Source organism: Macrobrachium nipponense, chromosome 4 (genome assembly GCF_015104395.2).
Source record: "Macrobrachium nipponense isolate FS-2020 chromosome 4, ASM1510439v2, whole genome shotgun sequence".
Lineage (NCBI taxonomy): Eukaryota > Metazoa > Arthropoda > Malacostraca > Decapoda > Palaemonidae > Macrobrachium > Macrobrachium nipponense.
Window position 1 is genome coordinate 24,443,968 of NC_061100.1, and position 17,663 is coordinate 24,461,630.

Consider the following 17,663-nt stretch of genomic DNA (forward strand, 5'->3'; position numbering starts at 1 on the left):
GATTGGCAACGCTACAGGACAGTCCACCGCTCGGCAGTGGCTAAAATCTTCATGAGCCGCGGTTCATACAGAAAACTCGATTGAGCCGAGAAAAGATCTGCGCATATTTTACTCTCTCTCTCTCTCTCTCTCTCTCTCTCTCTCTCTCTCTTTCTCTCTCTCTCTCTCTCTCTCTCTCTCTCTCTCAGAAAATGAGCCATTTTTAAGAAAGCGGAAGATTCTATGCAATGCACATCATGGTAATTATGTCCTGTGAATACAGTAAGTATTTATCTTTCCATTGCATTTTAACAGGTTAAATATTACAGTCTCAATGTACAGTAAGAGGCTTGGATAGCAACATCAGAAACTTAAAACTTTTGTGATGATTTTATTCGAGATATAATAGATACTCATAAAACAACACGAATTATCATACTTGATAAAGAAAGTACTGTAGGTATTATTGTCTTCCGTGTGAATTATGTATAGAAGTGTCATATGGAGTATTATCTTCAAAAGACGAGTCATATCAAGACTTTCATCATTACTATCTAAACGACATAACACTTTAGTGCTATTTATTTGGGAGATATAAAACATTCTGTGTGAGAATCAATATTAATCCGTTACGTTATAATCATGATGAAAATCGTTAAGATTCGACCAAGTTCGAGAAAATATCATCAAAAATATTTTTAGGTCGATATCAGAATAGTCACCTATTGCCTGATTTTTTAACCGCTTTTTGGGTCACTGGATAGATATTGGGTAAAACTGTAAGCGTGTTGATTTATGTCTACAAGCCAAAGTATACAACATCCAATGAACTTAAGCGATTACAATTAATGAGGAGATTTAGATGCGTTTTAGATATGTATCCAATACTTCTTGCTTGTATTGATATTATGGGAGGCCATCTATTTCTGTACGAATATTTCAGCTATATTCTTGATGACAACATTTTTAAAGAAAATCTTAAGAGGCGATCTATACACACACACACACACACACACACACACACACACACACACACACACACACACACTATCTCTCTCTCTCTCTCTCTCTCTCTCTCTCTCTCTCTCTCTCGCTCTATACAAACACATTTAATTCGACAAATACAGTTTTGGTTACTGTTACTCCCATGGACCAGCATTTTAGCAATTCACCCAATAGTTAAGGGGCTTAATTTGTATAAGAATACAATTGGTAAGTGAATCTGATTTTCACTGATAGGGTTTACATACCTAAGAAATATTTGTCAGTAATACCGATTTCATTTTTGTATACTTTATAGCAGTGCACTATGAAAATCAAAGCACACTGATGGACTTTCTTTTTTGAGTTTTCTTTTTCAGATACACTCAGTTTCCTCTAGAAGTACCTACTACCGAAGACGGTTTCAGATATCAATGAATAGTTTCCATTTGTAGTTTGGGCCACAGTAGTTGTAATTTGAACAAATAGTGTCATGTATTTGTTTCTCCTAATTTTTGCTATGATTAATAGCAGGATACTTTTCAAGTCCACAGTCCAATTTCCATACATATTTCAGGTAAGAATGAGCATTTTCATGCTCATCTAGGCAAGAAAAGCTTTTATAAACAATAAAACAGCATATTTGGTACATAATATTATTTAATACCTGAGATCTGTAGCCTTATAAATCTAAAATAACGGATTAAATTCTAATTGACAACGATAATCCTTCAAGAGACAGAAATTATCTTCCAAAGCCGAATCCACCGAAGCCGGAGGACCCAACTGGGGGTTTGCACACGTGCTCCTCAAGACACCTGTCGTAACAACACTTGTCGACGCCTCCGCACTTGCTGTCGTTGGAGCATGTCTGAGGAGGGGCAAAGGTCCTGACGGGTGGGCACTGAGGGCGAACGGGAGGGCATACACCTGGCTTCACGAAGGGAATGGTGTCAGGCTCATTGTTGCTCTCGCAGCAGTATGCTTGTCCCTCGGGAGTTCGGCACCAACGTCTGCAGGTGTTAGAAACTCCCCCGAATCCTCCTCCAAAGCCTGGGTTAATTCCACCTCCAAATCCTGGATCAACACCACCGAAACCTGGGTTTAATCCTCCAAAGAATCGCTTATTTCCTCCTTTGTTATCTTGTGCAAAGGCAACAGCTGTCAGACAGCACACAAGCAAAAGTCCCTGAAAAAATGGAAACAAATTATTAGACATTAAACTGAAATTTCTGAATGAAAATTACACACGCTGAAATAATTTCTTCAATCCGATTTGACAGCATTCAGAGAAACATATTTATAACCTCAAATCACCAATGACCATTGCATATAACCAAAAGATATAAAAGTATGAGGAAATAAAATCTGTTACTCACCTTCATGTTGTCTATGATAGAACTGAATGAATGAGTAGTTGTTTGTCTTCTTCCCTTGTGAGGAGTGAATGCTGTGCGCTTGTTGTTGTTTTTGATTTAGCTGACCTTGTGTCAGCACGGGCTCTTGCTCACAGAGCAGGGTTCACAGTCTTTTATACCTCACAACCGTGCTCGGTGTATTCCCTTGACTAGACGTGATTCTCACCGTGCGCGGGAAGTCCGGATACTGTAACATTTAGGTACAATGACGCACCTCTTATTTTCGGAGAAAATAGAAAGCAACCTCTACACTTGCGCTCTTCTATTGTCATTTTAGTATTGCAACGTTGCAAATATGGGAGGTTTTGTTTAAAAGAATAGGAATGGTAAAACACATGTAAATCAAATGAAAGAAATTAAAGGCGAAAGTATGGACCACGTTATCACTTATGTTTGTTATAGTTTGTATGAAAATTGTAAAGTAAAAAATCTAAAAATTAATTATTTTCTAATTAAAGCACGGCAGGTCATGTAGAAGTTGCCGCATTGGCCAATCTGATATAAATAACAACTTGTACTTAGAATTCAACGAAGGAAAATGAAAAAAAAAAACATTATTTATTAAGGAAACTCAGAGATAAGTAATTACCAATATAACTTGGAAGTAACTTTTTTATAGAAATATATAAACCCTCTTATTCATAAAACTCTCGCAATCACGTTACAAAAATAAAGGGAAAAATCCACTTATCGAGAACCTGCCTGATTCTCCTTTACACCAATCCTCTTATTACGTGATTTTTAAGTATCGTATTTCCTTTAAAAGTATTGAGTAACATTTCGGGATATAAAGAAAATTCGTCATAATAGTGCTATGGAAGTTTACAGAAGCCACCTGATTCCTGAAGAATCCCGGTTCGGTAACTTGGGGTAAAGATGGGTTTGTAATCGTTTTCAAAGCTGTTACGCCTGGAAGAAATTTTATTTAGGATGAGGCACTTTTCCATATTGTATTAACTTCTATAAGAGATGCACGATGTGAATTTCTCTCTCTCTCTCTCCCTCTCTTCCTCCTTTCTCTCTCTCTCTCTCTCTCATTCTCTTTGCATATTTATATATATATATATATATATATATATATAGATAGATATAATATTAATAATATAATATATAATATATATAATAATACATTATATATTCATAATTTTATATATTTATTTAACCTAATTTCTACAAGTCAAAGATATAACAATATTCCAATTCTGTAAATTCCAAATATTATATTTCCAAAAATGAGAGTGTAATGAAAAAAAATCATATTCCTTTTCATGCTACATCTTTCCAGTCTAGACTGACTTCATACCACCCACACCTACAATATGAAAGGCAAAGAAGAAATAATTTCCATCACTATTCTATATTTAGCAAGATCCCTTTTCCTGTCGTTCCAAGCTTCTCTCAATTACTTGTTTCTACAATTTCGTTCTAGTACATCCACCGAATCCTGTGGGCACCTTAAATACGGTTTCCATTTACCTGTTTGGTTGCTGTATACATCAGTTTGGCTATCCGTAATTAGGATAAACAGAGGAATCTGGATACCTTGGATTTGGCAACACAAGAAGTATGTTGTATTCATGAGAAATCTTTCGAATTGTTCATTGACTAAGCGCAGATGAGAATCAGATGAATGACACCTTATGTAAATCGTAAGAGTAATTCTGTCTCCAATAATTGGTGGAAGTGAAAACACCAACGTCTTTATGGGTCCCTGGTTCTACTTGAACCAAGATCCAATCACCAGACGACACCTCTACATCGAAATTCCTTAACAGATCTCCAAAAGGCTTTTTTGAGTTAATGATCTTTCTTGCCCAAAGAAGACAGAAAGCCTAAATATCAGTTTGCCAAGGGATGAAAAAGTTCCACGGGCACATGAAAGTTCTGATTGTCATTATTGAAAAAGTCATAATTTTGCAGAAATTATTTCATCTTCTAGCCGAGGGGATCTCCGTTAAAATGGGAATTCTGGAGGAGAGGAAAGTGTGTCTGGCCTGGGAGAATGGAAGAAGTAGGTATGCCATATGCTCTGTCTAACTTATTCCTGCCTATTTATACTTTGTCGGTTCTTACTTACTAGAATCTAGTTAAATCTAATTCTATGAAAGTGAAATACACATGAACGTTTCAATGTTTTTTGTGGATATTTATTAACAGGCCCCTAAATATATCAATTTTTCTTTTTCTTTTTAATATAATACGAGAAATGATGACTAATTCTTATGTTTCGGATTTTATTGATATGATATATTTTTTTCGATTTTTCCTTCACAGGTGGCCAGTATCTTATACCACTCATCTTCCAGTTAGCAATTTCAAATATCAAAGAACAGTTTCTATTAAATCTTTGATTTATAGAATAAGCAATCAAGGAAAAGAGGTTCCCCAGTATTTAGTCAAGTAACTGAAATATATTAGGAGATGATATGCACATAATACTCATTTACACGTATTTAATAATCAGAAGAGGAAATAAATTTGGAAAACAATGAAAATATACTATTATAAAATAAATATTTATTAAAGCCCGATGTCTTTGGAATAAATCCAAAATAAACACTTATAACATAATTTGTAATAGTAAGCATTCAAGGGATTCTTAGAAATTATCTTCCAAAACCGAATCCACCGAAGCCAGAAGACCCAACAGGGGGTTTGCACACGTGTTCCTCAAGACACCTGTCGTAGCAGCACTTGTCGACGCCTCCGCACTTGCTGTCGTTGGAGCATGTCTGTGGAGGGGCAAAGGTCCTGACGGGTGGGCACTGAGGGCGAACAGGAGGGCATACACCTGGTTTCACGAAGGGAATGGTGTCAGGCTCATCGTTGGTCTCGCAGCAGTATGCCTGTCCCTCGGGAGTTCGGCACCAACGTCTGCAGGTGTTGGAAACTCCTCCGAATCCTCCTCCAAAGCCTGGGTTAATTCCACCTCCAAATCCTGGATCAACACCACCGAAACCTCCACCGAAACCTTGGTTTAATCCTCCAAAGAATCGCTTATTTCCTCCATTCCTATCTTGTGCAAAGGCAACAGCTGCCAGAGAGCAGACAAGCAAAAGTCCCTGAAAAGAAAGAAAACTAAAATAAGGCTTATGTCTTTGAAATTTGTACAGATGTGATCTTTAATAATTGAGAGAAACGTTTTAACAATATATGATCCATAAATCACCAATCAGTACTTATAACAATATGGTGAAACAGGTTACGTAACTCACCTTCATGTTTATAACGGAGTCGGATGAGATGTGATACTTCTTCTTCCTTTGTGAGGAGTGAATGGTGTCTGCTGGTTTCGCACTCCTTTATACTTCGCAGCCGTGTTCGGTATTTTCCCCTTCCAAGCGTGACTCTCACTTCGCGTGGAAAGTCCGCACTCTTGAATCTTTAGACCCGGTTGCATCCAGAACATACCACGGACCAAGTTACTAGGTAAACGGTTAACTTACGAGACGGCGAGCCTTAAGCGACCGCTATTGGACGAGCATAAAACCCATGACGTCAAATTGATGACGTCAAATCCCCGGGTTGAATCGAGCAACCTTTCCTCCCTCACTCGACGCATCACCACACAAGAAGAAAGAATTTTGCTCAACATGAACTGCTTATTTGAGAATGTCTTCCTCGAGCGCAGAAACATTTCCTGACATTAAATCCTTATATTCCATTTCCCCCCACTCTCTCATTTCCGCTTCTAATCCTCTTTGTTTATTACTATTATTTCCCGTAACATCAAATTAGATAATTCCAATAATTGTCGAACTAAATAAAAACCAATGCATAACGTAATATTGTTATTCCTTCAGCGTTTCCTTCATTATAAACAGACGGATGACGTAACACTATGTTTATGTTCATTTGTACCTGAATATTAGTTAGCTGGTCAATTATCTTTTTTATTAGGAAATTACGTTACATTAAACGCAATAAAATTCAGTATATATATATATATATATATATATATATATATATATATATATATATATATATGTATGTATATGTATGTATATATGTGTGTGTGTGTGTGTGTGTGTGTGTATAAAAGGAATCTGTGCCCAATGACTTCTTTATGGCGGCCTTACATTGGAAGAGCTGGTTCTACTAGTCTAATCTCCCGGACATTGGAAAATTATACAAATATTATATAACAACTATTTCTACAGTCGATTTGTCATATGAAAATCTCCAACGAGCCACGGAACTCTTGCTTCAACGTATCTACCGAATTATTGAGTGGGAAAACTTGATTCACAAATCAAGGACATTCAAGTGATTTTAGTTTTCTGTAAAAGAAAATACTCCACTGGCTTTGTCTGTCCGTCCGTACTTTTTGTGTTTACCCTCAGATCTTAAAAACTACTGAGGTTAGAGGGTTGCAAATTGGTATGTTGATCATCCACCTTTCAACCATCAAACATATCAAATTACAGCCCTCTAGCCTCAGTAGTTTACATTTACTTAAGGTTAAAGTTAGCCACAATTCTATAATTGGCATAGCTATAGGACAGGGCAATACTGGGTAGTGGCTGAAAGCTTCTTGGGCCGCGATTCATACAGAAAACTCGATTGCGCTGAAGGAACTTCTGCGCATTTTTTACATTTCAATCTGAAGCAGAAAATGAGCGAGTAACCTTGATAATTGAACTGCATTGTTGCGAGAAACCCTTTAAGAAAGCGGAAGATTTTCTTCAATGTACATCATAATAATTATGTCCTGTGAACACAGTAAGCATTTATCTACCCAAAGGCTGACAGTGGGAAAACTTTGCTTAAAGTATTCATTAGACCCTTTTTAACACTACCTCTGAGACACGCTGATTGTCGAGTAACTATTGTATTTTAAATACTTTAATATTACAGTCTCAATGTATAGTAAGAGGCTTGAATAACAATTTCATGAACTTAAAACTTTTGTGATGCTTTTATTCGAGATATAGTAGATGCCCATAAAATAAAACGAATTATAATGCTTGATAAAAAAAAGTACTGTAGGTACTATTGTCCTCCGTATGAATTAGGTATAGACGTGTCATATGGAGTATTATCTTCAAAATAAGAGTGAGATCAAGACTTTCTTCATTGTTATCTAAACGACACAACACTTTAGTGCTATATATATTGGAGATATGAAACTTTCTGTATGAGAATTAATATTAATCCGTTACGTTGAAATCATGATGAAAGTCGTTAAGATTCGACCAAATTCGAGAAAATATCATCAAAATAATTTTTAGGTCGATATCAGAATAGTCACCTATTGTCTGATCTTTTAACCGCCATTTAGGTCACTGGATAGATATTGGGTAAAACTGTAAGTGTGTTGATTTTTGTCTGCAAGCCAAAGTATACATCAAACGAAAGCGAGTAAAATATGCAATGTACGGTAACTTCTTAATACTAATCCAGCCTTTGGTTTCGACAGCTAAATCTCTAATTATTCAAGGAGAATTTTAGAAGAGTAATCGAAAATATCGGGATGCTCATACACAGAAATGTATAGGGAGCCTAAATATTAAATGAAAATAAAAAAGTTATTAATAGATAGAAAAGGATTTGCTTGTAAAGATAAAGACAAAAGATGAAAATCATTCATTAATAAGAACGAAATACCTTGAAGAAGTTATTCTTGTATAAAAACAGGTATTCTTTTTATAGAATATAAACACTGGTATCCGACATGAAGAGAGCTTACAACAGCTTTGAATATCTCTCTCTCTGTCTGTCTCTCTCTCTCTCTCTCTCTCTCTGTCTCTCTCTCTGTCTCTCTCTCTCTCTGTCTCTCTCTCTCTGTCTCTCTCTCTTATTTTACATTTAGTTCATAAATGAACTAAATGTAAAATAATATATATATATATATATATATATATATATATATTATATATATATATATACAAATATTGAAAAATAGACTAAGACAAATAGGTCTTATGCCAGGTGTTATCTTAAATACTTAGAATTTTAGAAGTTCAAATATGTCCATGAAATTATTTGCATAAAGAAATAATTGTTTCAATACGGCCATAACGACTTGGATTACTATGAAATCCACGGGTATTTATTCCACAATTGAGAGAAAGAGTCTTGTGTGTTCTTTATCTTGATGAGGATTCCTATTAAGAACTTAGGAATTCCCTAACTTTTCATAATGATGAATTACTTCGAACACCTGAAACATTGAAGATTCCCAGTGACGCCACTTATGTTAGATAAAAACAAGTTCCGTGTTTGTGCTGCAGTACAGAACTCGTTTTTTATAACCGGAAGGAAATCTGAGCATCTTTTTATTGCATTTTGGATTTTCATAATATCCGCAGGGCGTAAATTCCCCCCCTGTGTTACAACTATATTTAAATACCAGATGGAAACAGCTCCCTCACACGGAAGACATGGTACGACGCTATACAAAATCTTTCTCTTTCATGTGTATATTTACATATACACACATACATACATAAATACACACACACACACACACACACACACACATATATATATATATATATATATATATATATATATATATATATATATATGTATATGTATATATATATATATATATATATATATATATATATATATGTATGTATGTATATATTTAGTTTAGACATATTTACTATAATCACAATAGACATGTATACACATATATTGGAAATCTTTTTCAAACATTAGCATAAAGCAAATAAAAAAAATTATATTAATAATTAATTCTTTCAGTGTTTATTAACCACCCAACACTCAAAAAATTCTTTAAAGCAAAGAAAAATTATTTTGATCATTATTAAACTTACAATAAGCTCTCTTTATATTTCTCCTCATAAATAAAGTTTCTTGCGCCATCATTCTAACAGGCTCGCTCAGTCCTTCTACTAGCCCTTTTGGTGGCGCTCTTTGCCTGTTTGGCTGCTGCATATCCACATCCACAGTTCGGTAATCCTGGATTAGAAGGAGGAGCACGATTTGGACAACCTGGATTCGGCAGTGTTGGAAGTAAGTAACATCTTGAGGGGGTCTTCATATTAACATGATTAGGATGCATAATATGCGCATGACTGACAGTTGTTTCGTTTTTTCATTAAGTTGGTCTTATGCCTACACGGGCTCTTGCTCATAGAGCAGCCTGTAATGACTGGCAGATTATGTCAATGTTGTGTTAAGACGGCATCTTATTCTCTTCTTTCTCCTGCGGTTGGTGGAAGTCCTCACACCAACGCCTTCGGGGGTCCCTGCCGTTGCTGGAGCCAAGACCCAATCACCAGGAAATACTTCTGCAGCGAAACTCCAGAGCAGACCTTCCCTGGACTCTTCTAAGGACTGCGTCTTCTTTCCCACCAGAACAATGACAGTAGTGGCAGTGAAGAAAAGGAACAAGCAAATGAACATTAATTTCGGATACAGAAAAAAAAGTTGTATTAATTTTAATGAAGAGGGTTTCATCCCACTATCACAATTCACTGTGATTAAAAGAAGCTAAATTCTAACAAAAACATGACCAGATCGTTTAGGATATAGTGCATATAAAGCCTTTCTTGAATACATAAATTTTCAATAGTGTTATTTTGGATATGTGAATTTACTACCATTCTGCTTGGTAAGTGCCATACTTTAAAAGCTTTACATAAAAATTCTTCATGAGAGAGAGAGAGAGAGAGAGAGAGAGAGAGAGAGAGAGAGAGAGAGAGAGAGAGAGAGAGAGACGTATTTATTTATATCCAAAAAGTTGTTATCGTGAAGTAACTTAATCCTAGAAATAAAATTATAAAACTTTCTTTTGCTACTTATTCCCCTTGAAGTTATTGATACAGTTATTAAGGACATAAACACCATATCTATCTATCTGTCTATCTATCTATTTCTATCTATCTATCTATCTATCTACTATCTCGATCTATCTATCTATCTATCTATATAGATAGATAGATAGATAGATAGATAGATAGATAGATAGATGTCTATTTGATTTTGGTAATATCTTTGCCTAAAATAGGCTTACTGCTGTTTAAAAGCCATATAGTTTCTTTTATAAATGAAGTCGATCTCCACAAAAGATAAAAAATAAGAACAGCTTGTTTCATGCATGCCACTTCAAAGAAAAGTTACGTTGCATTCGCAGAATAAAAAGATACGCCCTAAACTGTTCAAGAATTTGGTTACAAGTCATTTGTGGGGCTGAAAATTGCCTCAAGGCAAAAAGGGTATTAATTATCATTTTGTAAATCCCTAAATCCCCTCGAATCTTTTTCGTCTTTAAAATGTAAATGAATCATTGGTACCTGTTCTATCTTTAGTGCAGAAGAACATAACCCCGTGCAACGACTTTAAACACGTTCTTTCTAGAAAAAAAAAATAAATGGGCATCTTAAATTTGAGTCTTGCTTTCTCGAAATTCAGCTTTTACGTGGTTCGTCAAAATAGCATAAACCGTAGCTTATGTTTCATTTTGATAAACGTTACAAATCTCATATGAATCCAGAGGGATAGGTCACGAAGAGAAAGCTTACACACCTCTAAGTTAGAAAAATATTTATATAATTATATTTTTTTCTCAAAGTCAGCTTCATCCGGCTTCCAGGGCGATCAAAAATTAACTAACCTCACTTTGATCAAATAAACAGTAAAAATAGTCATTGCCTGAAGTAAACCAATATTCTTGTTTATCATACAGAAACTGAACCTATTTGCCTTTCGCTGTTATGTAAATTTATTGTATATTGAAGAGTAACATTTGCTTCTGGAAAATCGTGATGGTAGGAAATAGCACGTAACTGGTGAGGCTTGACTTAGTATATATTTTTTCCAGTAATGGAAAAGCAACAGAAATTGCTATGAAAATACGTTGTTTCGTAAATGAATACATGAGTAAGTATTATCAAAACACGTATTACCAGTTGTAGGCCTAAATATTGTATAAACTGCTATAGAAAAATGAAATGCCATAAAGTAATATAGGACCAAAACTAAAATGTAGCCAAAGACTGAATTGAATTATTATCAAAAACAATTTAACTGCATTTTTCTATAAAAACTTAACCGAAAAATGGTTTACTTGATAAACTGAATAACACAAGTTCACTATCTATTTATATGAGGGATGCAAGCTGACTGCTGACTTTACAGCCTTCATTTACTTGTGTTAAAAGGATACTTATTCATCACTTGTCTGTGTGGGTGTGTGTGTGCTTGTGGGTGAGTGTGCTTGTGTGTGTGTGTGACTTAAACATACGATCATAAACTTTACCTGGAAATTCCATTGAGTTCTATTGCTAATTCAAGAAGTCATATCAAAGAAGTCAAATCAAATTATTTTCAAACAGGCATACAAAATAAACAAAAAGAAAGTGGAACTAAAAGCAAGAATTTGTAGAATATGTTTTTATCCGGCTACAACTCATACTAACCTTTCAATAAACAGTCTAGTTACTTATTTTTTATAGGATCAATAATGGATGAGAAGATTTCGATGTCAGTTATATGAGTATCTTATGATTCTTACTTTATATTATCAAAACATTCATGATAACAATACAATTTCATCTTGGACATTACTCGTTTGAGTAAATGTTTCTTTAAGTTCTTACTTTGAAATCCTTTTAAATTTAGGTGCAGACTTCAGTTTAAGAAGAATATATGCGAGGCAGTAACAATCTCGTTGGACAATTCTGTCCTTAATGTACAGTAGAAATTGATCTTGAAATAATACGATCTTTTAACACGTTTTCTTTATAAATATTTCTATTCACAGTAAAATTGATGAGAGAAGCATGAGTGAATCATACTGATTTACACGTCTTCTAAACCTCATCTAATCTAGGAATGATGTTTGCAAATAATACAAATATTCTGTATTGAAAAAAAATATTTATTATCGGATATATTTGAGCCGTAAAGTGTAAAAAAAATAAAGAATTGTATTATGATTTGAAATGAAGTTCCTTCCAAATAAAGTTAAGAATTATCTACGAAACCCAAAGCCTCCAAAGCCGGAGGACCCAACAGGGGGTTTGCACACGTGCTCCTCAAGACACCTGTCGTAGCAACACTTGTCGACGCCTCCGCACTTGCTGTCGTTGGAGCATGTCTGAGGAGGGGCAAAGGTCCTGACGGGTGGGCACTGAGGCCTCACGGGAGGGCATACACCTGGCTTCACGAAGGGAAGGGTGTCAGGCTCATTGTTGCTCTCGCAGCAGTATGCCTGTCCCTCGGGAGTTCGGCACCAACGTCTGCAGGTGTTAGAAACTCCTCCGAATCTTCCTCCAAAGCCTGGGTTGATTTCACCTCCAAAACCACCTCCAAATCCTGGATCAACTCCACCGAAACCTTGGTTTAATCCTCCGAAAAATTTCTTATTTCCTCCACGTTTATCCTTTGCAAAGGCAAAAGCTGCCAGACAGCAGACGAGCAAAACCTGAAGACCCTGAAGAGAAAGAACACAATAATTACAAGCAAATCTTTGAAATTTCTGCAGTTTTGTTATTTTTTCCAATAAGATTTTTGAGTATTCAGAGAAGCATCACTTTTGTATCTGGACCCCAAATCACCAATAGTTAATACAACTCACTTTCATATTGTCTATTGCAGACTTAGAGTCTCGATTCTTCTTCTTCCCTCGTAAAGAGTGATTGCTACCTGCTGGACGCACAGTCCTTTATATCGCAAAACCGTGTTATGCATATTCCCCTTCTGCAACGTTACTCTCGTTTATCGCGGGAAGTCCAGACGCTTGAACCTGTGACGCAGGTGACTCATCGCTCATTGACCGCGGGTCTGGAAAGTTTCCTCTTACGCTCATTCAGTATTTTTTCCTATTGAGATTTCGACAACAAAGACTATTCAAAGGTGACGAGAACATTAAAAAAATGTACTGATGATACTGTCCTATAAACCACCTTACACACACGACACTCACACACACACACACTATACACACACACATATATATATATATATATATATATATATATATATATATATATATATATATATATATATATATAATATATTATATATATATATATATATATATTATATATATATATATATTATATATATATATATATATAATTTCGTATATATCATATATATATATATATATATATATATATTTACATATATATATTTATAAATAAGCATGCATATACAAATATATGCGTATATAATATATATGATATATATATATATATATATATATATAATATATATAATATATTATGTACAATATATATTATATATATATTGATATATACATATATATACTATATATATATATATATATTATATATATATATGTATATCTATATTATCATATATATACATATATATATATATACTATATTATCTAGTATATATATATATGTGTTATATATTCTTATATAATACTATATATATATATATACAAGTATATATGTATATAAATGTGTGTGTGTGTGTGTTCCGCTAATCAATTCTGTTATGTAAGTCACCGAGGTCTTCTAGAAGATTAGCAGGGTGTCATAAATTTAGTTGTTGAGATCAAATGACTTGATATGTTGTCATGAAGCGCCAATAATTTTCGAACCAGTAAACAAGCTAAACATCGGTGTAATTTAAGATTTGAAGGTTATTCTGTTTATCATCAAGAAATAATTTCCTAAGATAATTTTCATGTTACACATTTATAATAGGAAATTTTCGTTTATTATAAATTTAGTTCAAGGCAAATTGTCTGTAGTAAACTATACATCTTCACAGGATGAAATAGCATTAACTCTAGATAGTTTGGATTGTTTTTATCAAGGACACAAGTAACACTGAAAATAGTATGAGTGATAAAGGAGCTTGAAATATGTGGAGCAATAACGATGATAAGATATTATTTTCTACTGATTACAAAAGAAGTAAACATAAAGAGAAACACGCCTATTACTCGAGTGTGGACGCATCCAAAATTTTCCAGTAATCTCTGGAACGCTGAAACTTGCCCAACAACAGATTTTCTTATACCCTAAAGGCTCAGGGAACTTTGCGACTTTAGCCAATGGGCGAGAGTAAACACCATGACACCAGGTTAATGACGTCACACTGATGACGCAAGGTAAGGTCTATGACGTTGAATGGTAAATCTTCCGATACTGGATAGGATCCCCTTACAACTTCCATTCAGGCGTAGCGCAAGACAAAATAAGGATTTGACTATTGACGTTGAGTGAGGGATCGTGTTGCAACATCATTGAAGCAAATTTAGAAAGTGCTAGTGGTGTGCCAAATGGTAATGAAAAGTAAATAATGATAAACAAAAAATTAATTAATATATACGCACACACACGCGCACACACACACACACTTATATATATATATATATATATATATAATATATATATATATATATATATATATATATAATATTCGCTTAAAAGGTGAAAAAAATGAAACTGTGTGCAGTTCGTGACCGGTTACAGCTTTATCTCCAAACCATTGGCGATGGACTGATACATAGTGGTAGAAATCCCAATATATATACGACAGAGACAGTATGGATGAATATACACAACCATGTATATACTTTTTGGATTTTCACTAAAGATTCTGATCATATAGTACCTGTTCTAATTTAAGAGATTTGGACGTTGCATAAGTGAAACGAGAGAGAGAGAGAGAGAGAGAGAGAGAGAGAGAGAGAGAGAGAGAGAGAGACTGAATAATTTATGTCACATAAATTTTAGCATAAGTGAATCTGATTTTACAAATAAAAAGTTGCATTACGATATTCATTAATTGTCCTTAAAATGTATCAACATTAAACAAACACAAATGTATATATGTATATGAAGGTTTAATGGCATGTATATTTTCGAGATACCCCTAACAAAAACATTATATATTTATAAAAGTTATAAATTTCAACATGAAGAAAAGAATTGCAACCGTATGCATGCATAACCGCCACAGAGAATAACTTTTCATCAAATAAATTTGAAAAATGTAAAAAAAAAAAACACTAACAGAACAAGGAAAGTCTACTAACAGCACCCGATACTTCTCGTTAGCAATAATTACCCAGGCTTTTATTATACTGAGAAAATGGCTTACTCAAACCCAAATCAAAACAGAAACTTTAATGTGGAGAATTTGATACGCTTTAGATAAGTATCCTGTGATTCTCCCTTTATTATGACGTGGAGTGGTTTATCTTTGTATGAACATTAAAAACATTTTCTGAATGAAACGAAATATGGAAAGAGGAGAAATTTATATGTATATATATATATATATATATATATATATATATATATATATATATATATATATGCAAGGACCTATTGGAAATTCCGTCTCAAATTTTTTTGTTTTACATCTCCAGTTTAAAGTTGAGCAAATCAGGGTTTCAAACAATGATAAGCAAATTATGCCATTTGCATAATCACAGAGTAAAATGGCCAGTTTAGGTTGCTAGAAAAATAAAAAATTTGATATTTTATAAAGTACTCAGAAATCAACTTCCGTGATAAATGCTTTTCGATGCCAGTTTGAAGTAATTAATCTACTGGGTTTGCTAATAGGGGTCATAACAAAAAAATTACAGAAACTCTTGTAATACAATTAATTTGTAGCTAAGAGGTCACATTTACTGCTCTTTTTTTCAAAGCTTAATACCTAGTCAGATCGTTGTTTTTATTGCCACCACAGCAGAATAAGACCAGAAACTTTCGTTGACACCGTGCTGTTGCATTGCAGAGAAACATTAACGGTTAACGACCATATTGTATGGTAGATGTAGTTTTTTAAATTTTATCAAATCATTTCGAAAAGCGCCTCTGTTAGTTTGTATGCTAAAATTTTCCTAACGTTGTTTAATACCTATTGATGTAATTGGGTAAATTATTTTTTTGCTACTGATGGTTTAGTTTGTATAAGAATGATTTAGGTAATTCAATATACTTTCTCCCCTTGTGTTTAAAACCTCATAGATATCTATCAATAGTAACCATTTCAATAATAAAACATATTCTTCGAAGTTGTCTTGATTGGTTAAGAAATAAAAAGCCACGTAGAATACGAAGTTTATGTGAATAAGTATAAAAACAGCAGCTTTCGACCTTTACTAAGGTCCTCTTCAGCTGAAGCTGACCTTATTGAAGGTTTTCAATTTTTTTTTTTTTTATTTGTATAAACTTTGTTTTCCACAGTATCTTTTTTCTCTATAGCAGTAAGCCATGAAAATCATACCAAACTTATGAATTTTCGTTTTTGAGTTTTCTCCTGAAAGTATTTCAAATATCAAATATATCAAATAACAGCTTCCTGTTGTGGTTTGGTGTAATTTTAAAGATAGCTTAAAATATAGGTTCCTGCTGATTTTTCAAGACCACAGTTCTATTGATTAAATTTTGAGAAAGAATGAAAATTTATTATGTATCTAAATTAGGAATATATATGGCATATGATATTTATTGATACCTGAGATCTTTGGCATTTATAAATCTAAAATAACAAAAAAATAACTAAATTCTAATTCACAACGATAATCCTTCAAGAGACAGTCAGAAATTATCTTCCAAAACCGAATCCACCGAAGCCGGAAGACCCAACTGGGGGTTTGCACACGTGCTCTTCAAGACACCTGTCGTAGCAGCACTTGTCGACACCTCCGCATTTGCTGTCATTGGAGCATGTCTGTGGAGGGGCGAAGGTCCTGACGGGTGGGCACTGAGGGCGAACTGGAGGGCATACACCTGGCTTCACGAAGGGAATGGTGTCAGGCTCATTGTTGCTCTCGCAGCAGTATGCCTGTCCCTCGGGAGTTCGGCACCAACGTCTGCAGGTGTTGGAAACTCCTCCGAATCCTCCTCCAAAGCCTGGGTTAATTCCACCTCCAAATCCTGGATCAACTCCACCAAACCCTCCACCCAAACCTTGGTTTAATCCTCCAAAGAATCGCTTATTTCCTGCATTTTTATCTTGTGCAAAAGCTACAGCTGCCAGACAGAAGACGATCAAAAGCCCCTGAGAAGAAAAGGTAAACAAAATTAGACATTAATCTTTTAAAGTTCTCACTTTTTTCGTAGTGACTATAAATGTGCTGTATTATCATTTTTTCAAATTCCGATTTCAAAAACATTCAAAAAAACTTCATAGTTGTAACTTCACCCAAAATCACCAATAATCGTTACAGATAACCTAAAGGTATATAATTATGAGAAGATAAAGTCTGTAACTCACCTTCATGTTTTCTATAGCGGAGTTGAGTGAGTGAGTAGTGATTCTTCTTCTTCCCTTCTGAGGACTGAATGCTGTCTGCTGGGTTCACAGTCCTTT

The 17,663-nt window shown here is 34.4% G+C and overlaps 4 protein-coding genes across 4 annotated transcripts; all 4 read right to left on the reverse strand.

Moving 5' to 3' along the window:
- Positions 1-1,602: 1,602 nt before the first annotated feature.
- On the reverse strand, positions 1,603-2,412 carry LOC135211594 (uncharacterized). The gene is made up of 2 exons (XM_064244887.1): positions 2,340-2,412; positions 1,603-2,149 (listed from the first exon to the last, which is right to left on the reverse strand). Exons 1-2 carry the CDS (start codon positions 2,343-2,345, stop codon positions 1,706-1,708), a joined length of 450 nt encoding a protein of 149 aa, XP_064100957.1. The 5' UTR covers positions 2,346-2,412; the 3' UTR covers positions 1,603-1,705.
- Positions 2,413-4,880: 2,468 nt separating this feature from the next.
- On the reverse strand, positions 4,881-5,744 carry LOC135211595 (uncharacterized). The gene is made up of 2 exons (XM_064244888.1): positions 5,594-5,744; positions 4,881-5,440 (listed from the first exon to the last, which is right to left on the reverse strand). Exons 1-2 carry the CDS (start codon positions 5,597-5,599, stop codon positions 4,985-4,987), a joined length of 462 nt encoding a protein of 153 aa, XP_064100958.1. The 5' UTR covers positions 5,600-5,744; the 3' UTR covers positions 4,881-4,984.
- A 6,451-nt stretch (positions 5,745-12,195) lies between these two features.
- Positions 12,196-13,044, reverse strand: LOC135211596 (uncharacterized). The gene is made up of 2 exons (XM_064244889.1): positions 12,931-13,044; positions 12,196-12,786 (listed from the first exon to the last, which is right to left on the reverse strand). The coding sequence occupies exons 1-2, from the start codon at positions 12,934-12,936 to the stop codon at positions 12,325-12,327; spliced, it is 468 nt and encodes a 155-aa protein (XP_064100959.1). The 5' UTR covers positions 12,937-13,044; the 3' UTR covers positions 12,196-12,324.
- A 3,736-nt stretch (positions 13,045-16,780) lies between these two features.
- On the reverse strand, positions 16,781-17,663 carry LOC135211597 (uncharacterized). Its single transcript, XM_064244890.1, has 2 exons — positions 17,568-17,663; positions 16,781-17,351 (listed from the first exon to the last, which is right to left on the reverse strand). The coding sequence occupies exons 1-2, from the start codon at positions 17,571-17,573 to the stop codon at positions 16,896-16,898; spliced, it is 462 nt and encodes a 153-aa protein (XP_064100960.1). The 5' UTR covers positions 17,574-17,663; the 3' UTR covers positions 16,781-16,895.